The 17,712-nt window shown below is 34.7% G+C and overlaps 2 protein-coding genes across 14 annotated transcripts in view; one reads left to right on the top strand and one right to left on the bottom strand.

The window, feature by feature from the left end:
- Positions 1 to 12,477, top strand: part of Hpgds (hematopoietic prostaglandin D synthase) — a 77,703-nt gene extending 65,226 nt beyond the window's left edge. For all 6 annotated transcript variants that reach the window (XM_005337557.5, XM_013363908.4, XM_013363909.4 and 3 more), the window contains 4 exons: positions 1,203 to 1,295; positions 2,337 to 2,446; positions 7,694 to 7,792; positions 11,118 to 12,477. In XM_005337557.5, coding sequence (XP_005337614.2) covers positions 1,203 to 1,295; positions 2,337 to 2,446; positions 7,694 to 7,792; positions 11,118 to 11,282 — 467 coding nt within the window. In that variant the 3' untranslated portion in view covers positions 11,283 to 12,477. The remainder of the gene's footprint in view (positions 1 to 1,202; positions 1,296 to 2,336; positions 2,447 to 7,693; positions 7,793 to 11,117) is intronic.
- Positions 12,478 to 14,932: 2,455 nt separating this feature from the next.
- Positions 14,933 to 17,712, bottom strand: part of Smarcad1 (SNF2 related chromatin remodeling ATPase with DExD box 1) — an 81,137-nt gene continuing 78,357 nt past the window's right edge. For 7 of the 8 annotated variants that reach the window (XM_078021913.1, XM_078021908.1, XM_013363904.4 and 4 more), the window contains one exon: positions 14,933 to 16,760. In XM_078021913.1, coding sequence (XP_077878039.1) covers positions 16,699 to 16,760 — 62 coding nt within the window. In that variant the 3' untranslated portion in view covers positions 14,933 to 16,698. The remainder of the gene's footprint in view (positions 16,761 to 17,712) is intronic. The other variant, XM_078021912.1, reaches the window with a different exon arrangement.

Raw genomic sequence — 17,712 nt, forward strand, 5'->3', positions numbered from 1 at the left:
TAGTACTTGGCACACTTGGTAAGTAATCAAAGGTATTTTTATTCCTGATGGGAACTGTCCTTCATTCTGTACTTAATATTTAGATGAAAGAGTTGAAAGTACGATGCAACACTGATTCCAGTACTTGTGTGAGGGTCATGGATCACAAGTGACAATATTCTTTTCCCTGTTTCCAAAATATTTATATGTCCAAGCCTAAGGCACTGGTTGGTAAAACTGTAGTTATACACATAGTAAAGTAGTACATGATTATTAAAATGAGGTATTTCATAAATTTAGAAAGATTTTTTTAAAAAAATACTGTCAAATGAATAAAGAAGTTAACAAAATATAATACATTATGATATTTAATATATGTGGAAAACCAATTGAAACATTAAAATGGTCATAACTGGTAGAATTATTTTTTAAATTTATAATTTTTCTACAATAAATGTATATCATTTTGTGACAAAATATATTTAGATATCAAAACAAAATAGGGCTGTGTGCACATGCCTGTAATCCCAGCTCGCACCTCCCAACTCAAGAGGCTGAGGCAGAAGGATCACAAGTTCTAGGACAGCCTCAGCAACTTAGCAAGGTCCTAAGCAACTTATTCTGTCTCAGAATAAAAAAATAAAAAGGACTGGGAATGTGGCTCAATGGCCAAGCACCTCTAGGTTCAATCCCCATTTCCCACCCCACCCAAATAGGTTTTACAAAGTATTAATAGTGCATCTGTTATAAGTCTGTCCTATATTTGTACAAAATGTTTGCAGTTCAATAAGGTTTTGGCTAACTTCTTAATCATAACTCATTTGTAAATTAGCTAAATTACTCACACTGTGTTTTAAATAATAATTAACATGATCTATTTTTGAGGCCACAAAATTAATGAACCTTACCTTTAAAGAAAAAAAAAGTAGTAACTCTATGAGACCATGTTGGGTGTAGGATTAGCAACCCTAAAAACCTGGGGTTTAGAGCCAGTTTTGTAATGAACTTTACAATCAGTTTTCTAACTGCTTTTTTCAAACTTACAAAATGTAGAGATTCCACTAGATGTCAAATGTTCCTTTTAAGAATACAGATTTAAGAAGTCTATGACTTTAAAAATCACAGTTTGTTCCCACAGTTATCAACAAAAACAGAAGTATCATAATTCTATCAGAACTCTTGCTTCTATTATAAAGTCAATTATTTGCTTATTTTGTTTTTAGCTCTTCCATTTGGTAAAATCCCTGTTTTGGAAGTGGATGGTCTTACCCTTCACCAGAGCCTGGCAATAGCAAGATACTTTGCCAGAAACACAGGTAACATGTTTATTGTATTCAAGAATTTTGCTAACTGAAAAAAACATGATATTCATTCAATATCCATTAAATAATTATTTTTAACACTATAATATAAATAGAATGGGATTAAAAGCCAGAGCAGTATCAATGTATCATCTATATTAGTTTAACTTTCCATGAGTTCCTAGACAACTAGACAATTTTATATTGCCCCCACCCCTTAACACCTTGCTCTGTGACCAAGTCCTTTTTTGAATTTAGCTGAAAATTTGGACAGGTATATTTTAACCCGAACTTTTGCTAGCATTAAGTATTTGTAAATTACCAAAGAAATTAAAATCAAATTAAAATACATATGGCACATGAAGGTTAAAATTTCTTGGACTATTAAAATCATGTACTCATGATGTCCTTCATTCTAATAGTGCTTTAAAAAAATAGAAAGGAAGTCTTCTTGCCTACACCGAGGGTTATCTGAGGTGGCTTCAAGTGGGAAAGTGACTTCTGGGTTGTTTTGTTGGTGCCTATACCTGTGGCATGGATGATAAACAATAGAAATGTTTACTTATTGTTTTTGTTTGATCTCCCCTTTCTATCCTACGTTCCATTTTCTTTTCCCCCTCCTCTCCGACTCTTATACTTTTGAGTTAAAAAAAATCTAATTTTGGATTCTTTTAAAGATTCTTTCTTTCTAATCAATCTGTAGAATCACCACTTTCCACCCCCCAACCCTCTCCCTCTGATCAACTTAGCAAGACCCTGTCTCAAAATAAAAAATAAAAAGGGCTGGGAATGTGGCTCAGTGGTAAAGCGCCCCTGGGTTCAATCCCCAGTACCTCACAAAAAAAATACAACAGAAGAGTAATAAGAAACGATTACAAGTGGTTACCAGTAAGTAAAATAGGTGAAGGAGCAAAATGAGCAAATGGAAGCTGGCCTTCACTGGATACTATTTATATTGCTTTGAATTTTCAACCACATGAGTGTATTGCCTATTTAATATAGTAAGTTAAATTGAACATATTCTCAGGTATAACATGATCTTTCTCTATTCCATAGATTTGGCTGGAAAAACAGAGATGGAACAATGTCAAGTCGATGCTATTGCAGATACATTGGATGATTTCATGGCAACTTTTCCTTGGGCAGAGAAAAACCAAGATGTAAAAGTAATGTGATCAGTTCACTATTACTAGTAATCACGTACCACTTTCTAGAAATTTTCTTAGGTGCTTTAAAGTTGTTGGGTTTTTTTATTCCTTTTTTTTGGTACCAGGGATGGAACCCAACGGTGATTAACCACTGAGCCACATCCCCAGCTCTTGGTGTGTGTGTGTGTATGTGTGTGTGTGTGTGTGTGTGTGTGTGTGTGTGTGTGTGTGTGTGTGTGTAATCCAGATACAGGGTCTCATTGAGTTGCTTAGGGCCTTGCTAAGGTTGGCTTTGACCTTTCAATCCTCCTGCCTCCCAAGCTGCTGGGATTAATCTAAGTCATATGTAGGTCTAGTTTTAAAACATGAAATTATATTAAAAGTTTTAAAGCAGAGTATAGCAATTCTCTGTCTTACTCTTTACATCAACCCCTGTCCATATTCTACCCTCTTTTAAATCTTTTTAGCTTTTTTTTTTAGGATTTCACATTTCCATATTTCTATAGAATATATAAATATGATGCTGACTTACCAATTTTAGATAATTTCTGTGGACTTCTTCTGATAGTAGTTTGAATTTATCTAACATAGTCATCCTGTTTCCCTTTCTCTGAGCTCCCAATAGCGTTACATTAAATTTTGCTTAAATTACTGTTTCACAATTACATTAGTATGCTTATGCAAATAATACCCAGAACTGTGCATTGTAGTGTACTTTAATAATATTTCATTTCTCACTTTTCCTCTTCAAAGTTAATATTTGCCTTTTGTGTTTTGCTTAATTCTTATTTTTATTGTCATTTCCGAATCTTCCCTCATTATCCACAGTCTCTGGATTTTCCACAAGGTCAATGATATCAGATATCCTGCTATTTCTACCATGTTCTTGGAACTATCTGACCTGAAGACTTGCTCTCTCCTTTGTGGACCTCTCTAGGTTATCTGCACAACTGTTATACTGGGCTTCCCTTCCCTACCATCCCACTGATACCATTCACTGAAGTTTGAGTCCTGTTTGCTGAATGTTGCCCTCTTTCTTTGTGTACTTCATTGTTTATTTGGGGCACATCCTCTAGTATTCCAAAAGCTAAATTGGGGTTTGATGACAGGAGGTGTGGACATGTCTGTCTTGTGAGTCACACTGCATCAATAGAGTTTGGTTGCCTAGACACTTGGGCAGGGTTGTGTCCTGATCTTAAATATCATCCTGAATGTTCTTTTCTGAGTTCATCCTCCTTTTCTCCTGCTTTCTGGCCTCCTTTTTGTGAAACAATCATCCAACAACTTACTGATCATAGGAAATAAAAATTGGGGACCGTCTTTGTCTGCAAGTGTCTTAATTTAATCCTTATATGTGTTGCATTGTTTAGTTGGGTATGGAATTCTATGTTGAGATTAATTTTTCACTCGTATTTGGAAAGCATTATCTGTGGACTTTTAACTGTTATGAAGTCTGAATCTAATGTAGTTACTGACCTTTTTTATGTGACCTGTTTTTTTTTTCACCACTCTAAAAGATTGTAGAACACTTACCCTTAGATTCCTAAAATTACACAATGATGAGTCTTTGGCATCATACTGTTTTTAATACATTATGCTGTTTCCTCGTTGGGCCAGTTTAATCTAGGACTTAGGCCCTGGAAATTTCCTTTAATTCTTTCATTGATGGTTTCCTCCCCCTTCATTTATTATGTCCCATTATCTAGAATTCCTGTTATTCAGAAGGTGGATCTTTTCTCTATCTCTCATCTTTTGCTTTTTTGCCTTACTTTTGAAGAATTCTTCAACTTTATCCATCAATCTTCTCTTGGGTTCTAAATTTCTGACATTGTATTTTTAAATTTGATAATATCTTTCATTATAGTATTTTTTCTTTGAAAAAAATCTATTTAATGGCCATAATGTTATCTCCCTCCCCATTGTATGTTTGTGCAAAGTTGCTTTTTATCCCACTCTGTTTTAGTCAGACCATCTTCTATAATCCATGATAAAGAGTAGGGAGTTTTAACAGTTTACTCAAAGCTCTAAGCATGTGGATGGGGTTTGTTGATTTTGAGTATCACAGAGCCAAGAAAATTTTAGTCTTCTGCCCAAAGATGAAGGTCTGGTGCCCTGTTCCAGAGATAAGTAGTAAGAGAGGGCTGGAAGCATCAGCAGTTTATCATTCAGTGTGCATACATTCATTAAATCCTATCTTTTTGATATGTGTGACATCCTTGGTCCCAGAAACCATTTATTTTACCACCTCCAGTCTTCTGCACAGGACAGAAATGGGCCCTTGTCTAGCAGCATGAAATGACGGCCCAATCTCATGCTAAAATTTCTTTGACGGTTTTCCACCAGGCTTCATCTCTCCTCCCCAACCTCCTTAACCCCAACTCTAGACACATCTACCCATTCCTGAGCCACCTGAGGGCTGTGTATGGTGTGTAGGTTGGTTCTCTGCTTTCCCTCTGCAGATGACATTTATTCATCTTTACAATTCCCATTTTATTTACTCTTGTGTTCTCTTTTTTCACCTCCATGTAGCTTCCATCTTTTAAAAACTATACCTCACTGTGTATTAGGGATGAAAACAAAGTCATATATATTGAATATTTATATCGAATCCATCATCTTTGGAGTTTCATTATCCTTTATTGACAGCCCTTTCATAGTTTCCTTTAGGATGTTCATCAGAATATCTATTTTAAAATGTATTTACTTGTTTGTCACCTCCAGTAGGTGTCAGGATGGCTGGAGTCATGTCTGTCTTGCTCAGGTGATACACCCTGCCCACCGCATCGCAGTGCCTTATATATATATATATATCGTAGGCATTAAACGCTCTTTGAAGAGCCATCAGAGCACTACACTTATCAGACACTTGCCAAAGCTAAGGTCTACCTCCAAAAGCCACAGCCCAGAACCACAAATGGCAGCCTTATTAGTTTACTTAAGCACAGTTATTCTAAATACCATTTATTGAAATGGGACTTTCTGATTTCAATAGAGATATTTGGACATCAAAGTATTTACAGTTACTGACTCCTTGATATAAACGTGAGGCTTACAGGGGACACACATACACACTCCCCCACATACCCATAACAAAGTCTTGAATAAAAACTCGGCTTTGATGAGAGAAACATAAAGCCTCTTTGGACTTTGAGACAGATACATTTGTGTTCTGGAGTCAGACTGCCAGACTTAAATCCTAATTTTCTTCTTATAAGCTGACACTTAACTTCCTATTAATAGATCAAACTTTTGTCTGTAAAGGGGGGATATAATAGATTCTCTCTTTAAGTGTATTGGTAATATATTAAATGGTAGCATATGTATGTATGGCCAGATAGAAAGTATTCATAAATATCAGCTATTATAATTGACAGGGTATTTCCTTATATTTGTCAGACCTGGAATCTATATTTTACATAGTTTTATAAATGCAGAGACAAAGAGATAAATACTTGTCAATTTAGGAAAATGTCTAAAGTTTTGGTTCCATGTGCCAAAGATCCCACTGATGGGCAGTCTATCAGGAATCTAAATCCATGAGTAAATTCTATGAAGGGAGAGCATGTCGCAGAACCATTGCCAGTAGCCACAGGCTATCCAGTTAACAAACTGGACCTGACACACACATTGAAAAGTGCAGTTCTGTACTTCCTCCTCCTCTCTCTATAGTGGGTTCAACTGCTGCCACCTGCTGGTCAGGTAAAATTTTCAAAAATAATATTGATGCTGTTAAGATGGACAGGGAAAATATTCTTGTTACCATATGTACTTTTAAAAAATCCACTAACTATACAATAATCATAAATTTTTCAGTATTTGTAAAAATTACATTTCCAATTTTAAAACTTTGAAGGCAAAATGTGTCTCTGAACACTGATCATGATGACAATCCTTGAATTTATTGTATTACTTTGATTATTCAGCCTGCCTATATTTGAGTTTCCTCATCTGAAGGGCAGAGTGTGGATGAATATGAGCAGGACTGAGAGAATTCTGATGGTCCACTTCCAACACTAAATGATTTTGATAATGTGGGTTTAAAAACAATGCTTTTGGAGAAACATACAAAGCTTTCCAATATCTCTAAAAGCCATTTGTTAGAATTCCTAACAATAACTTTGCAGAAACCTCCCACTTCACAACTTTCTAGAAGAGGAGGCAGAAAATTTCTGAGTCTACAAGTGTGTAAGGTGGCTGTAGGGCTGGAGTTGTAGTTCAATAGTAGAGTGCTCTCCTAGCACGTTGAAGGCAGTGGATTCAATCCTCAGCACCACATAAGAATATTAAACAAAATAAGGGTATTGTGTCCAACTACGACTAAAAATTTTTAAAAAAGAGTGGCCAATTGGGATTTATCAGGAAACATTTTTAAAAAGTTTACATCTGGGAAAAATGACATATAATCATACTTTATCTTCTTTATATATTTTGATTACTGTCCCTTAAAAACAAATCTTAAAAAATAATGATTGTACTGTTTACTAATTTACACTTTTGAGACTGAGATAATTCATCAAACTTGTAAAGAGAACTTAGGCTAAAGGAAGTCACTAATGCAGATACTATGACATTTTTATTTGGCTCTGCATATATGCAGCATTGGTGTACCTGAAACTGTGGCAATGAACTTTAGAACAGAATTTCCTGGGTGTGCACGGAGCAGTTTTTGGAAAGCTGTCCAGCAGCTACATCCTGTTTCATTCTAGAAGAGCCAAGTTGGCCATTACCTTTCCCACAGATGCTGAGCTGAGCTGAGCTGTGGGAAGTGCCACATGGTTTGGGGACTATTGTCTTTCACCTCAAGATTCTGTTCAGGAAACAGAAGGACTAACTCTTGTTTTTTTTTTTGTTTGTTTGTTTGTTTTTGTTTTGTTTTGTTTTTTTTAAACTCTGGACAATATTAGGGAAAGATATGGACCAAATTATATATTATATTCTGTGTATGTATGATTATATAATAATTTCACTATTATAATACATCAATAAAAATATAGGTAAAAAATAACAAGCTTTCCAATCTTCAGTTTGTAAATCATCAGTCTGGCAACTGTACATTGCTTATGAATATTGATAAATTATATAGAGGCAGATCTGAATCACTATGATATCATAAATGTGAACAAACAAAATAAAACACATAGTTACTTCTATTCCCTTCTGAATTCATGTGGGAGAAAAAGATGAGAAAAAACTATCTCCTTTTTAAATCATATTATTTATTTTTCCTATTATTTATAAAATGAATTTATTTTTTCCCTCTTGTAGGATCAGATGTTTAATAAGATTCTCACGTATGATGCACCTCATTTTATGCAAGATTTGGACAAATATTTAGGGGACAAAGAGTGGCTTATTGGTAACTATGTAAGTATGTTTTACATCTTTAACAATATAAGCAAATATATTTAAATAACAGGAAAAACCAAAACCTTATTGAAGGAAGGGCACATACCTATAATTCCAGTGGCTTTGGAGGCTGACGAAGGATTGTAAATTCAAAGCCAGCCTCAGAAATTTAGTGAAGCCCTATGCAACTTAGCAAGACCCTGTCTCAAATTACAAAATAAAAAGGACTGAGGATGTGGCTTAGTGGTTAAGTACCCCTTGATCCAATTCCTAGTATCCCTCCCCACCAAAAGGGAAGAAATAGGTTATACAACAGAGACAAATGCTAGCCATTTGGCTAGTGGTAGAGCACTTGCCTAGAAAGTACAAAGGCCTGGGTTTGATCCCTAGTACTGCAAGGGAAAAAAAATTAACCTTTTCATAATATATTTGACTTTGGAATCATGAAATATTTTATATACTTATATAACAATAATTTTAGAAAGCTATCTTAAAAGTTAAAACCCAAGTGAACAAATGAACCTACTTGTATCAAATAGAGGCAGAGAGTACACAAAGAATATATTTTGTAGTCTATTAGTGAAGATATGCCTTCATTTGTAAAACACAGTAATTTGTTTATACATTAAGACACATTCTCTCAGAACAAAAAATAAAAATCACACACCATTTTCAGTAAACTTTTGGTGGTACTAGGCATGTTGATATTGTTTTTCTAATATTATGATGTCTATATTTTGGGTACAGAAATAAAAAGTTATGTTGATGTTACTGAGAACCAGGATCTTCCATGTGGGATGTAAAATCAGGGAGTTTAAGTAAATATTCTGTTGCTGAATTTGAACTAGAGATAACAGTATAAACTCATGATGTTATCTTAGGATAAAGAAAAAGCATTTTTTTCAACCATGATAAACCCAGTTGTCTTGAGCACCCTCATATCCAGATTCTGGTTTATTAAATACCAAACGGAACCAGGGCTTCTTGGAGAAATGTCTTGTTCTCAAGTTTGGACAAGAAAAAACTGAGCTGGGAATACCTTGTTGTGCTAGAAGCAAATAAAATAACAAAAGATAATTGGAGTTGCATTGAAAAGACCCAGGATTCAACTTGAAGACTTCCTACTAACCAAAAGTGGAAAATGTAAGCTTCAATAAGAATATTAACAATGGACACACACACACCAAACAACAGCCAAAAAACAAAAAACAAAGCTACATTGCTTACTTTTAGAAGATGACATGAAGCCACACTATTTTTCTGAAACTGTTAGAACAAACAAACAAAAAAGTGTGGGAGTTTGAAACATAGCAGTTATTCCCCCCATCCTAGCAAATTGTACCTCAAGGTAACAAAAATCATTTGGGCAAAGTTTCTCTTCCCTATAATATTCCAATTAATAAAGAGAAAAGATTGAAATAAATTATTACTACTGACTAACCCTTGAAGAACTAATGGGCTTCAGTAATGACCATTAATAAATGCTGATTTCACAAAAAGGTGACAGTCGACACTCTAAGCCTACCAATAGCGGAACACTCCACCACTTAGAAGCAGTCTTACCCAAACATTAAACTTTGGGGCAGATGCTGTGGTAGGCAGATGTCCCTGCCTTCAATGAGATAGTATTCTAGGAGACAAGACAGATCGCTTTCTTGCGGCACTAGTGGTACTGGTGACACTCATTGGTGTCTGCCCTGTTCCACCTTTTGGGGTGAATTGTAAGTAATCTTGCTACATCTTTATTCTCAGCTTTCGGCTGTGTCACATAGCTCTTCCCATTGACTCCCCTTATGACCTTTCCTAAAATGGTCCTCTCCCTATTGTATTCATTGAATATTTCTAAAGATTTAACATTTATTTTCTATTGAAATTTCTTTGTAAACGGTCTCCTGACCCCTTCTCTGAGCACTCTCTTCCTTCTTTACAGGGCTCCAAACACATTGTGTCTGTTCTACAGACACAAGTTATATTCCCCCCTGAGAGCTTTTACATTCCCCATTCCCTCTGCTTAGAACGCTTGGTCGATTTGGATCCCTTTTTACCATTCAAGCCTTAGTTTGAATAACCTCTAAAGAACGTCTCTGATACCCAAAAGTCGCTTTACCAGGGATTAGACCCAAAGGCTCTCAACCACTGAGCCATATCCCCAGAACTTTTAGGTTGCTTACAGCCTTGATAAGTTACTGAGGTTGGCTTCAAACCTGCAATCCTCCTGCCTCAGCCTCCTGAGTTGCTGGAATTACAGGCGTGTGCCACCACACCCAGCAAGAATCCCTTCACTTTATCACCTGTACCAATGTGCATACTTGTTTTCTAAAACAAAAGCTGCATTAGAGAAGGGCTTGCGTCACATTTTGCTCTCCAATTAATCCCTAGTACCTAGTAGACCTGGGCAGTAGATGCTCAGTAAATATTTCTTGGCTGAGCTTGGAATGCTTTAGGCAATAGTGTCTCTTGGTTGACAGCTGTTTATTAAATAAATTCATGAAACATCAGAAATCACATATACACACACACAATAATCTGCATTTAAACTTTAATTTTCATACAGAACCAAAGTAACATGTAGATTAATCTCTACTCACAAAGGAAAAAACCATCAAGCTGCACTTGAGTAAGACTAGGATATTTATCAACCCATTCCAGTGTTTAATCTTAGCACTCCATTAATAGATACCTACCTGTATTTCTACTGAAGTGATAAAATGTAATGTATTTTAGCAAAAAATATATATATTTCCCTTGAAATTATAGACTCTCTAGGAATAACTTCCACCCTGTTCCTTTATGCTTTAAAATATAAAGGAACAAGATAAATGAGATAGTCAGACTGATCCTGAAGGTAGAACATCTGCAGGGTGAGTGTAGAATCTTCAATAATTTGATGCCATGAAATAAGGGGTATTGTTCTGAATTAGGAGAGTTAAAGGTCATAACCAGATGAAATGTATATATTCTGGAAGGGATCCTGCTTTGTCCTGTAAAGGACATTTTTGGAACAGATGAAAAAATATGAATTAGGTAGCAGATGAGGATGTATTGTTAGATAGGTAGAAATAGGACCAGGGTATAAAATAGCATGTATTGCAGGATCACTTTAATAAAATTTATTTATCTGTATGGAAAAATATCTTACACATTAAGGTATTAACAATAGTGGCCCCTGGGTGTTAGGAAGATGGTGTTATATCATTTTTCAAGTTTCTACATTCATCTTTCATAATAACAAACAAGTTGTTTTGGATTAAAAAGAAATTTTAGGTTAAGAAATTAATTTGGGAATGCTGATAAAGTTGTGCCTTTATGTTCATAAGAAAATAGTTTTGTTTCCTTTAACTAGGTAACTTGGGCAGATTTCTACTGGGACATTTGCAGTACTACACTTTTGGTCCTCAAACCTGACTTGTTGGACGCCCATCCCAGGCTATTGGCATTGCAGAAGAAAGTCCAAGCCATTCCTGCCATTGTAGACTGGATCCAAAGGAGGCCCCAAACCAAACTCTAGCTGATATGTGCCATCCTGAGGTTTTCATGTTCACTGCCATCTTTCCATGAGATAAGACAGATCTATCAACCTACCAGATAATTCACAAACTCCCCCCTACCTCTGCCATGACTTTCATCTTTCAGGTCATATTCTTGAAAAAGAATTAGTATCTTTTTTTTTTTTAAGAAAACTTAATACCATTTTTAATTGAGAAAGTCTTTCACAATACATGTAGACTTTGCTTAGCACTGGTTCCAACATGCATGAATGCTTCAGTCAAAGAATATCAGTTGCTCAAATAATAGTCTGGATTTCAGTTAGCATAGTATACTGAGTAGTTGCATGATATAAAAACTTTGTAGCTAGCTCTTCAGTCCATAAATCACTGCATTAATGATGGGTGCACATAATAATCAATCAATCATTTAAATGACTGTACATCTGTTATTCACGCACAGACAGCAAGGCATAGTATAGTTGTATTGCATGCTTGTTTCTCAGTGATAAATCCATTTGACATCTTACAAAAATGGATAATCAAAAGGGAATCCACCAACACAAACTATGGACTTTGGGCAATGGTGTGTCAATGTATAAAAAATGTAGGGGAGGAGGTTGTGCATGTATGGGAATGGGGAATGTATGGAAATTCTTTCTGCTCAATTTTTCTGTGAACCTAAAACTGCTTTAAAAACAAAGTCTGTTAGCCAGCTTTCTGTCACTGTGAAAAAAGATTTTGGTTCACATTTTCAATGGTTTTATTCCATGAATTGGATAAAACCCCATTTTTTAGCCTGCAAAATATTATGGTAGGGGGGCATGTGATAGAGCAAAGTTGGCTTACCTCATAGCAGCCAGGAAGTAGGGGTTATGGGGAGGGAGAGGAGTGGTCCTAAAAACCCTGTCAAGTGCATGACCCAAGGACCTAACTTCCTAACTATGCACCACTCCCAAGAGTGCCACAGGCTGGCAATCAAGCCTCCAACACATGAGCTTTTGATGGAGATTCCAGATCCAAACTATAATAGTCTGTAAAAACAAAGAACAATACAGAACAGTAACTTACCTAGAAAGAACAATAAAATGCTTGAGGCTGATAACTTAGGAGTATGACAATTTGCTAAAACATAAAAAAATCTTACTGTAAATTACACAAAGAGATGGTACTGTTCAACCTATTCAGTAATTTTTAAATAAAACTCTTAATTCTCAATGTCTCTAATGTCATATATTAAATATTGATTTTATTTTTTCACTTACTTAGACACTCATTACCATTATAAGAATGTTTTTAATATGACAAAAAATTTTAAAGGTCATGGATAATTATAATTTTTCCAAATCATTATTAGGGTTGTTTTGTACTATTTCTACTTGTAGTCACTTTTAAAATTCTACTCTACCATGGAATGCAAGAACTGCCTATATAAACAAGTTATTTAAATAGGATGTTTCAAATAAGAATACCTTTAGATTATCTCCTAGGAATTCATTTTCAATTATACTGTTCCAACCTTAAACTTTAATTCATGTTAATATTACAAATTTTAGATTGTTTAGTATCTCACATTACAAATAGACTAATGATATTGATGCCCTAATACTTTTTAAGTGCAGATGAAAATGAAATAGACAAGAAAATGAGGAAGGTATACAGAAGATAGAAGAGCTCAGCTAGGAATGATGTTATATAAGGAGCTTCTTTCTTACAAAAAATGTATTATGAAATTTGAAAACATTAAGTATTGCACACAAAAATGAAGATTATTTGGCAAATACCTTGGGATCCAATTTTTTCATTAGTGGCTGATAACAGGTAAATAAAGACACAAAAGAATATCATTTCAAAGTCTGATATTGTATAAAATATCCCTTTAAGCAGTCTAAAGGAAAAATACTTTTAATAACAACAAAAATTTTGGATAAAAGTAACTTTCTTCTTTCTTATGTGCCACCACTTTCCTCCACATTATTATATTTTCACTAGCTTTAGTGGAAATAGAATTTAGTAAAAGTGACAAATACAATGCTCATGCAAAATTACGAAAACTCAAAACGGTCTTATGTGTTTAAGTGATTCACAAAGTAAAAAATGCAATTACAGGGCTGGGGTTGTAGCTCAGTGGTTGAGTGCTGACCTTACATATGTAAGGCACTAGGTTTGATCCTCAGTACCACATACAAAAATAAAGATATTGGGTCCATTTACAACTTTAAAAATAAATTTTAAAAAATGCAACCATAGATTTAAATCATCTTTGTGCACTTAAAGTCATAATAGTCCATTATGCCATCCCGCACTCAAGTATTTTTTACAGAGAAAGATGGAGGATGTGGGTGTGAATCAGAGCAAAAGTTGAATTACATATTATATCAGAAAAAAAAAACTCATACACTTGGGGAAGTGTTAAAATAAATCAATTCCATGAATCCACCATTTGACCCAGTTATCCCCCACCTTGGCATATACCCAAAGAAGTATAATCAGTATAATATAGTAACGCAGCCACATCAATGTTCATAGCAGCTCAATTCACAATAGCTAAGCTATGGAACCAACCCAGGTGTCCTTCAACAGATGAATGGATAAAGAAAATGTGGTACATATATACAATGGAATATTACTCAGCCATAAAGCATGAAATTATGGCATTAGGCAGTAAATGAATGGAACTGGAGACTCTTCTACTAAGTGAAATAAGCCAATCCCCCAAAGTCAAAGATTGAATGTTCTCTCTGATATGTGGATGCTGACTCACAATAGATGGGTAGGGGGAATGAAGGTTCACCAGATTGGATTGGGGGGGGGGCTCTTTATGGGTAGGGAGAGGAGATGGGAATGGGAAAGAAAGTAGAATGAATTGGAATAACTTTCCTTTGTCCATATATGAATGCAAGACATAATTCCACATCATATACAACCATAAAAATGAGAAATTATACTCCGTATGTATGATATGCCAAAACACATTCTACTATCATGTATAATTAAAAAGAATAAAAAGTTAAAAAAATCAATTCCATTATTTATGGGCTACTTAGGGGTTGCCCACATGAAAACCAAATCTGATATCCCTCTTCACTGTTAAATAATACTAACTAGTAGAAACAATAATATATCAATATATGCATCTATTGCCATCAACTTGTAAGTCTATGGGGGCCCAAATAATCATGAAAACACTTGAGGCACATTTTGTGTGACTTGTATTTAAAAAATGCTTGCTTCATTTGGTCAAGATACTTCTCTAACCGGGGATGATGATGCACGCCTATAATACCAGTGGCTGGGGAGGCTGAGACAGGAGGATCAAAACCAGCCTCAGCAATGGCAAGGCACTAAGCAACTCAGTGAGACCCTGTCTCTAAATAAAATGCAAAATAGGGATGTAGCTCAGTGGTCGAGTGCCCCTGGGTTCAATCTCCTGTACCAAAAAAAAAGATACTACTCTGATATCATTTGCTCAGATGATGCATTATGATGTTCACTGATGCGACCCCAATAAAGGGACAATTGAGAATACATCCTAAGTAATAAATCTCAGTTTATTGGCAGACGAGATAATATTAAGAACATAAGATGATTTCATTTGTGCTCAATATTATATATATTTTTAAAGGTAAAGTGAAAGGATTAGAAACTATGAAAAAGGGTGTGAAAATACAAATTAGGATCACAAATATTTTTATTAAGCCCAAAACATAATAAAACATTACAGGGAGAACCCAACTACATTTCATTAGGGATAAAAATATGGATATAACAACAATAACAACAACTACTACCACTACTACTACAATAAAACAGTCAATTGCTGAAGACACATTAATACAGAAAAATTATGAGAAATGCATTATAAGACTTTAAAATGTAATATTCTCAACAACTGGACTAAGTGATTTGGGTACTGTGATGCAGGAGGAGGTAGTATTAACATTTGTAGATTCCTTTTAGCCCTATAATGCTAAAATATATTCAGTATATTCAATACACCTTCAAGACTGAGTAAGTCTACTAAATCACAAGTTTTCAGAGTCCATAATATCTAAGGAATGACTATAAGAGTTTTATTCAACTAAATCCAAAGGGTTTACCTAGCATTTTAGCAAGTTAGGATATATTGAAAAGTATGATCTCCAATAATTAACAAATATTTGATTTATAAATAAGTTTATTTATAATGATATTTACATAATAAAAACAAAACACATGAAACTCACAAGTTATACAAAGAAACTGATGTATAATAAAAACAGCAATATAGACTGACAGGCAAAAATTTAAAGAAAGATTTAATAAAGAGTTAAATATCAAATAGACAACTTCTTCTAAATTTCACTTTGTCACCCACACTGAATTGGAATTGAACAATGGCTCTCTTCAGACGGTCCTGTGCTGGAAATTCTGGAAACTGATAAATTATATTTTGATAAGAGTTTAAAGTTAATAACCTATTTCCATGCAGTACCTAATGCTGCCTTAAATAGTCACATCCAGTCTTCTTTAAAGTAAAATAGCTTTAGGGTTAATCTGTTCTGCCAGGCAAGAAAAATGTCACCAACATTTTGCTGATATGTGGAGATATGGCAGGAAGAAACTATTTAAAGAGGAAGAGAACTGGAGCAGAAGTGACTGGGCAACAGTTTCAAGAGAAGCAAAAGCCAGGAAGGGAAATCAATGAAAACATGCACAAGAATAAGCGGAGTTAATAAGCACGATTAGTGCAGTTGGGAGATGAACAGAAGGAATTAATCCATGGAGCAAGATTAGGGCTTCTTTCGTTACTATTCACTGGAAAACAACTTAGTGCCTAGCCAAACAAATTTGTTTTAACAGAAGTATTGAGAGGACCTGGGGGATATTAGTATATGGAATGCCACCTTTAAATTCAGGTTGAGTTCTTGTTGACATTGGTGAACATCTGCTTCAAATAGCAATAAAATGAAAGCTATATAACCTATACAGCTGTATTCTTTAAACTAACATAATAAAAAAGAACTTCAAATGAGACAGGCAAAAACTAGACATAAACATTGTCAAATAAGGCACATGTAAAAATCTACACACATTATCCAGTGAAAGACAATATATATATATTTGGAGGTAGAAATAATTACAAAAATACTGACATTTCTAAAGCATTAGCATATTTGTTACAAACAATCACCAACTAATCCCCATTCAGAAAACTGCTTTGTAAAATGATGATTCAATATTTTCAGGACTACATTTTGTGGCTTTTTATGAAAATTCAGGTGAGTATCTGGAGAATTCAGTTAGTGGCAAAAAAGTTGTCCATACCTGTGAGAAATGCAATATGGAAATTATAAAAAGTTACAAATGTTCATAAACCCCATGGTCATCATAATGTAAATGTCCTTGAGTGCACCAAGTTGATATTTCCTCATCAATTAGGAATTCAAAATTCTTACTTCACAGGCCCATGGACGTTTTTAATAATGTGGCTATATCTGCTGGCATGCTCCCTTCATCACCTGCAGGTCAGAAAGTGGCATTGAAAGCTTTATAAAAACATTTTATAACATACATTCTATTTTTCTTTCATTCATTTGTTGTTATTATTATTATTATTATTATTTTGTGGAACTGTGGATTGAACCCAGAGGCTTTCTACCATTGAGCTACATCCCCAGTTCTTTTTATTTTTAATTTTGACACAGGGTATTGCTAATTTACTCACAATGGCCTCCAACTTGTAATCTCCTGACTCAGCCTCCTCTGTAGAAGGGTTTACATCATTTTTTTCCTTTGGTAAACTGCTATTCATCTTTCAATGCTCAGTTTGCTTCAGTGCCATTCCATTAAAACCTTAGCTAACCGATACATACATATGGGCTAGCTCCTCTCTATATATTACCAACATAATAACCTAAGGTTATGTTTCTGTTTTGATATATAGATACATAAAGATATATAAATATAGGGGCTGGGGATGTGGCTCAAGCGGTAGCGCGCTCGCCTGACATGCGTGCGGCCCGGGTTCGATCCTCAGCACCACATACCAACAAAGATGTTGTGTCCGCCGATAACTAAACAATAAAACATTAAAAATTCTCTCTCTCTCTCCTCTCTCACTCTCTCTTAAAAAAAAAAAATATAAATATAAAAACAGTCTGTATCATGTCTAATTTATATAGCACATGGTACTTCTCACATATAAACTCAGAATTCACCCATATTCCTGCTTCCTTTCTTCTAAGTTCATCCAGAGACTTGAAAATTGCCCATGAAAACAAAATGATATTTATCTGAAATTAATTGATAGAATCCTAGCAGAAATCCACAAAAAGAAAGAAAGGAGACTCTTCTAAAAATTTAAAGATACTAAGTACATGTATAACAAAATACAAAGTGTGAACTTTGGATTCTGGTTTCTTTTTTTAAAAAAAGTTACTAGGAGAAAATCAGATGTGGATAACATATGAT

Source organism: Ictidomys tridecemlineatus, chromosome 9 (assembly GCF_052094955.1).
Source record: "Ictidomys tridecemlineatus isolate mIctTri1 chromosome 9, mIctTri1.hap1, whole genome shotgun sequence".
Classification (NCBI taxonomy): domain Eukaryota; kingdom Metazoa; phylum Chordata; class Mammalia; order Rodentia; family Sciuridae; genus Ictidomys; species Ictidomys tridecemlineatus.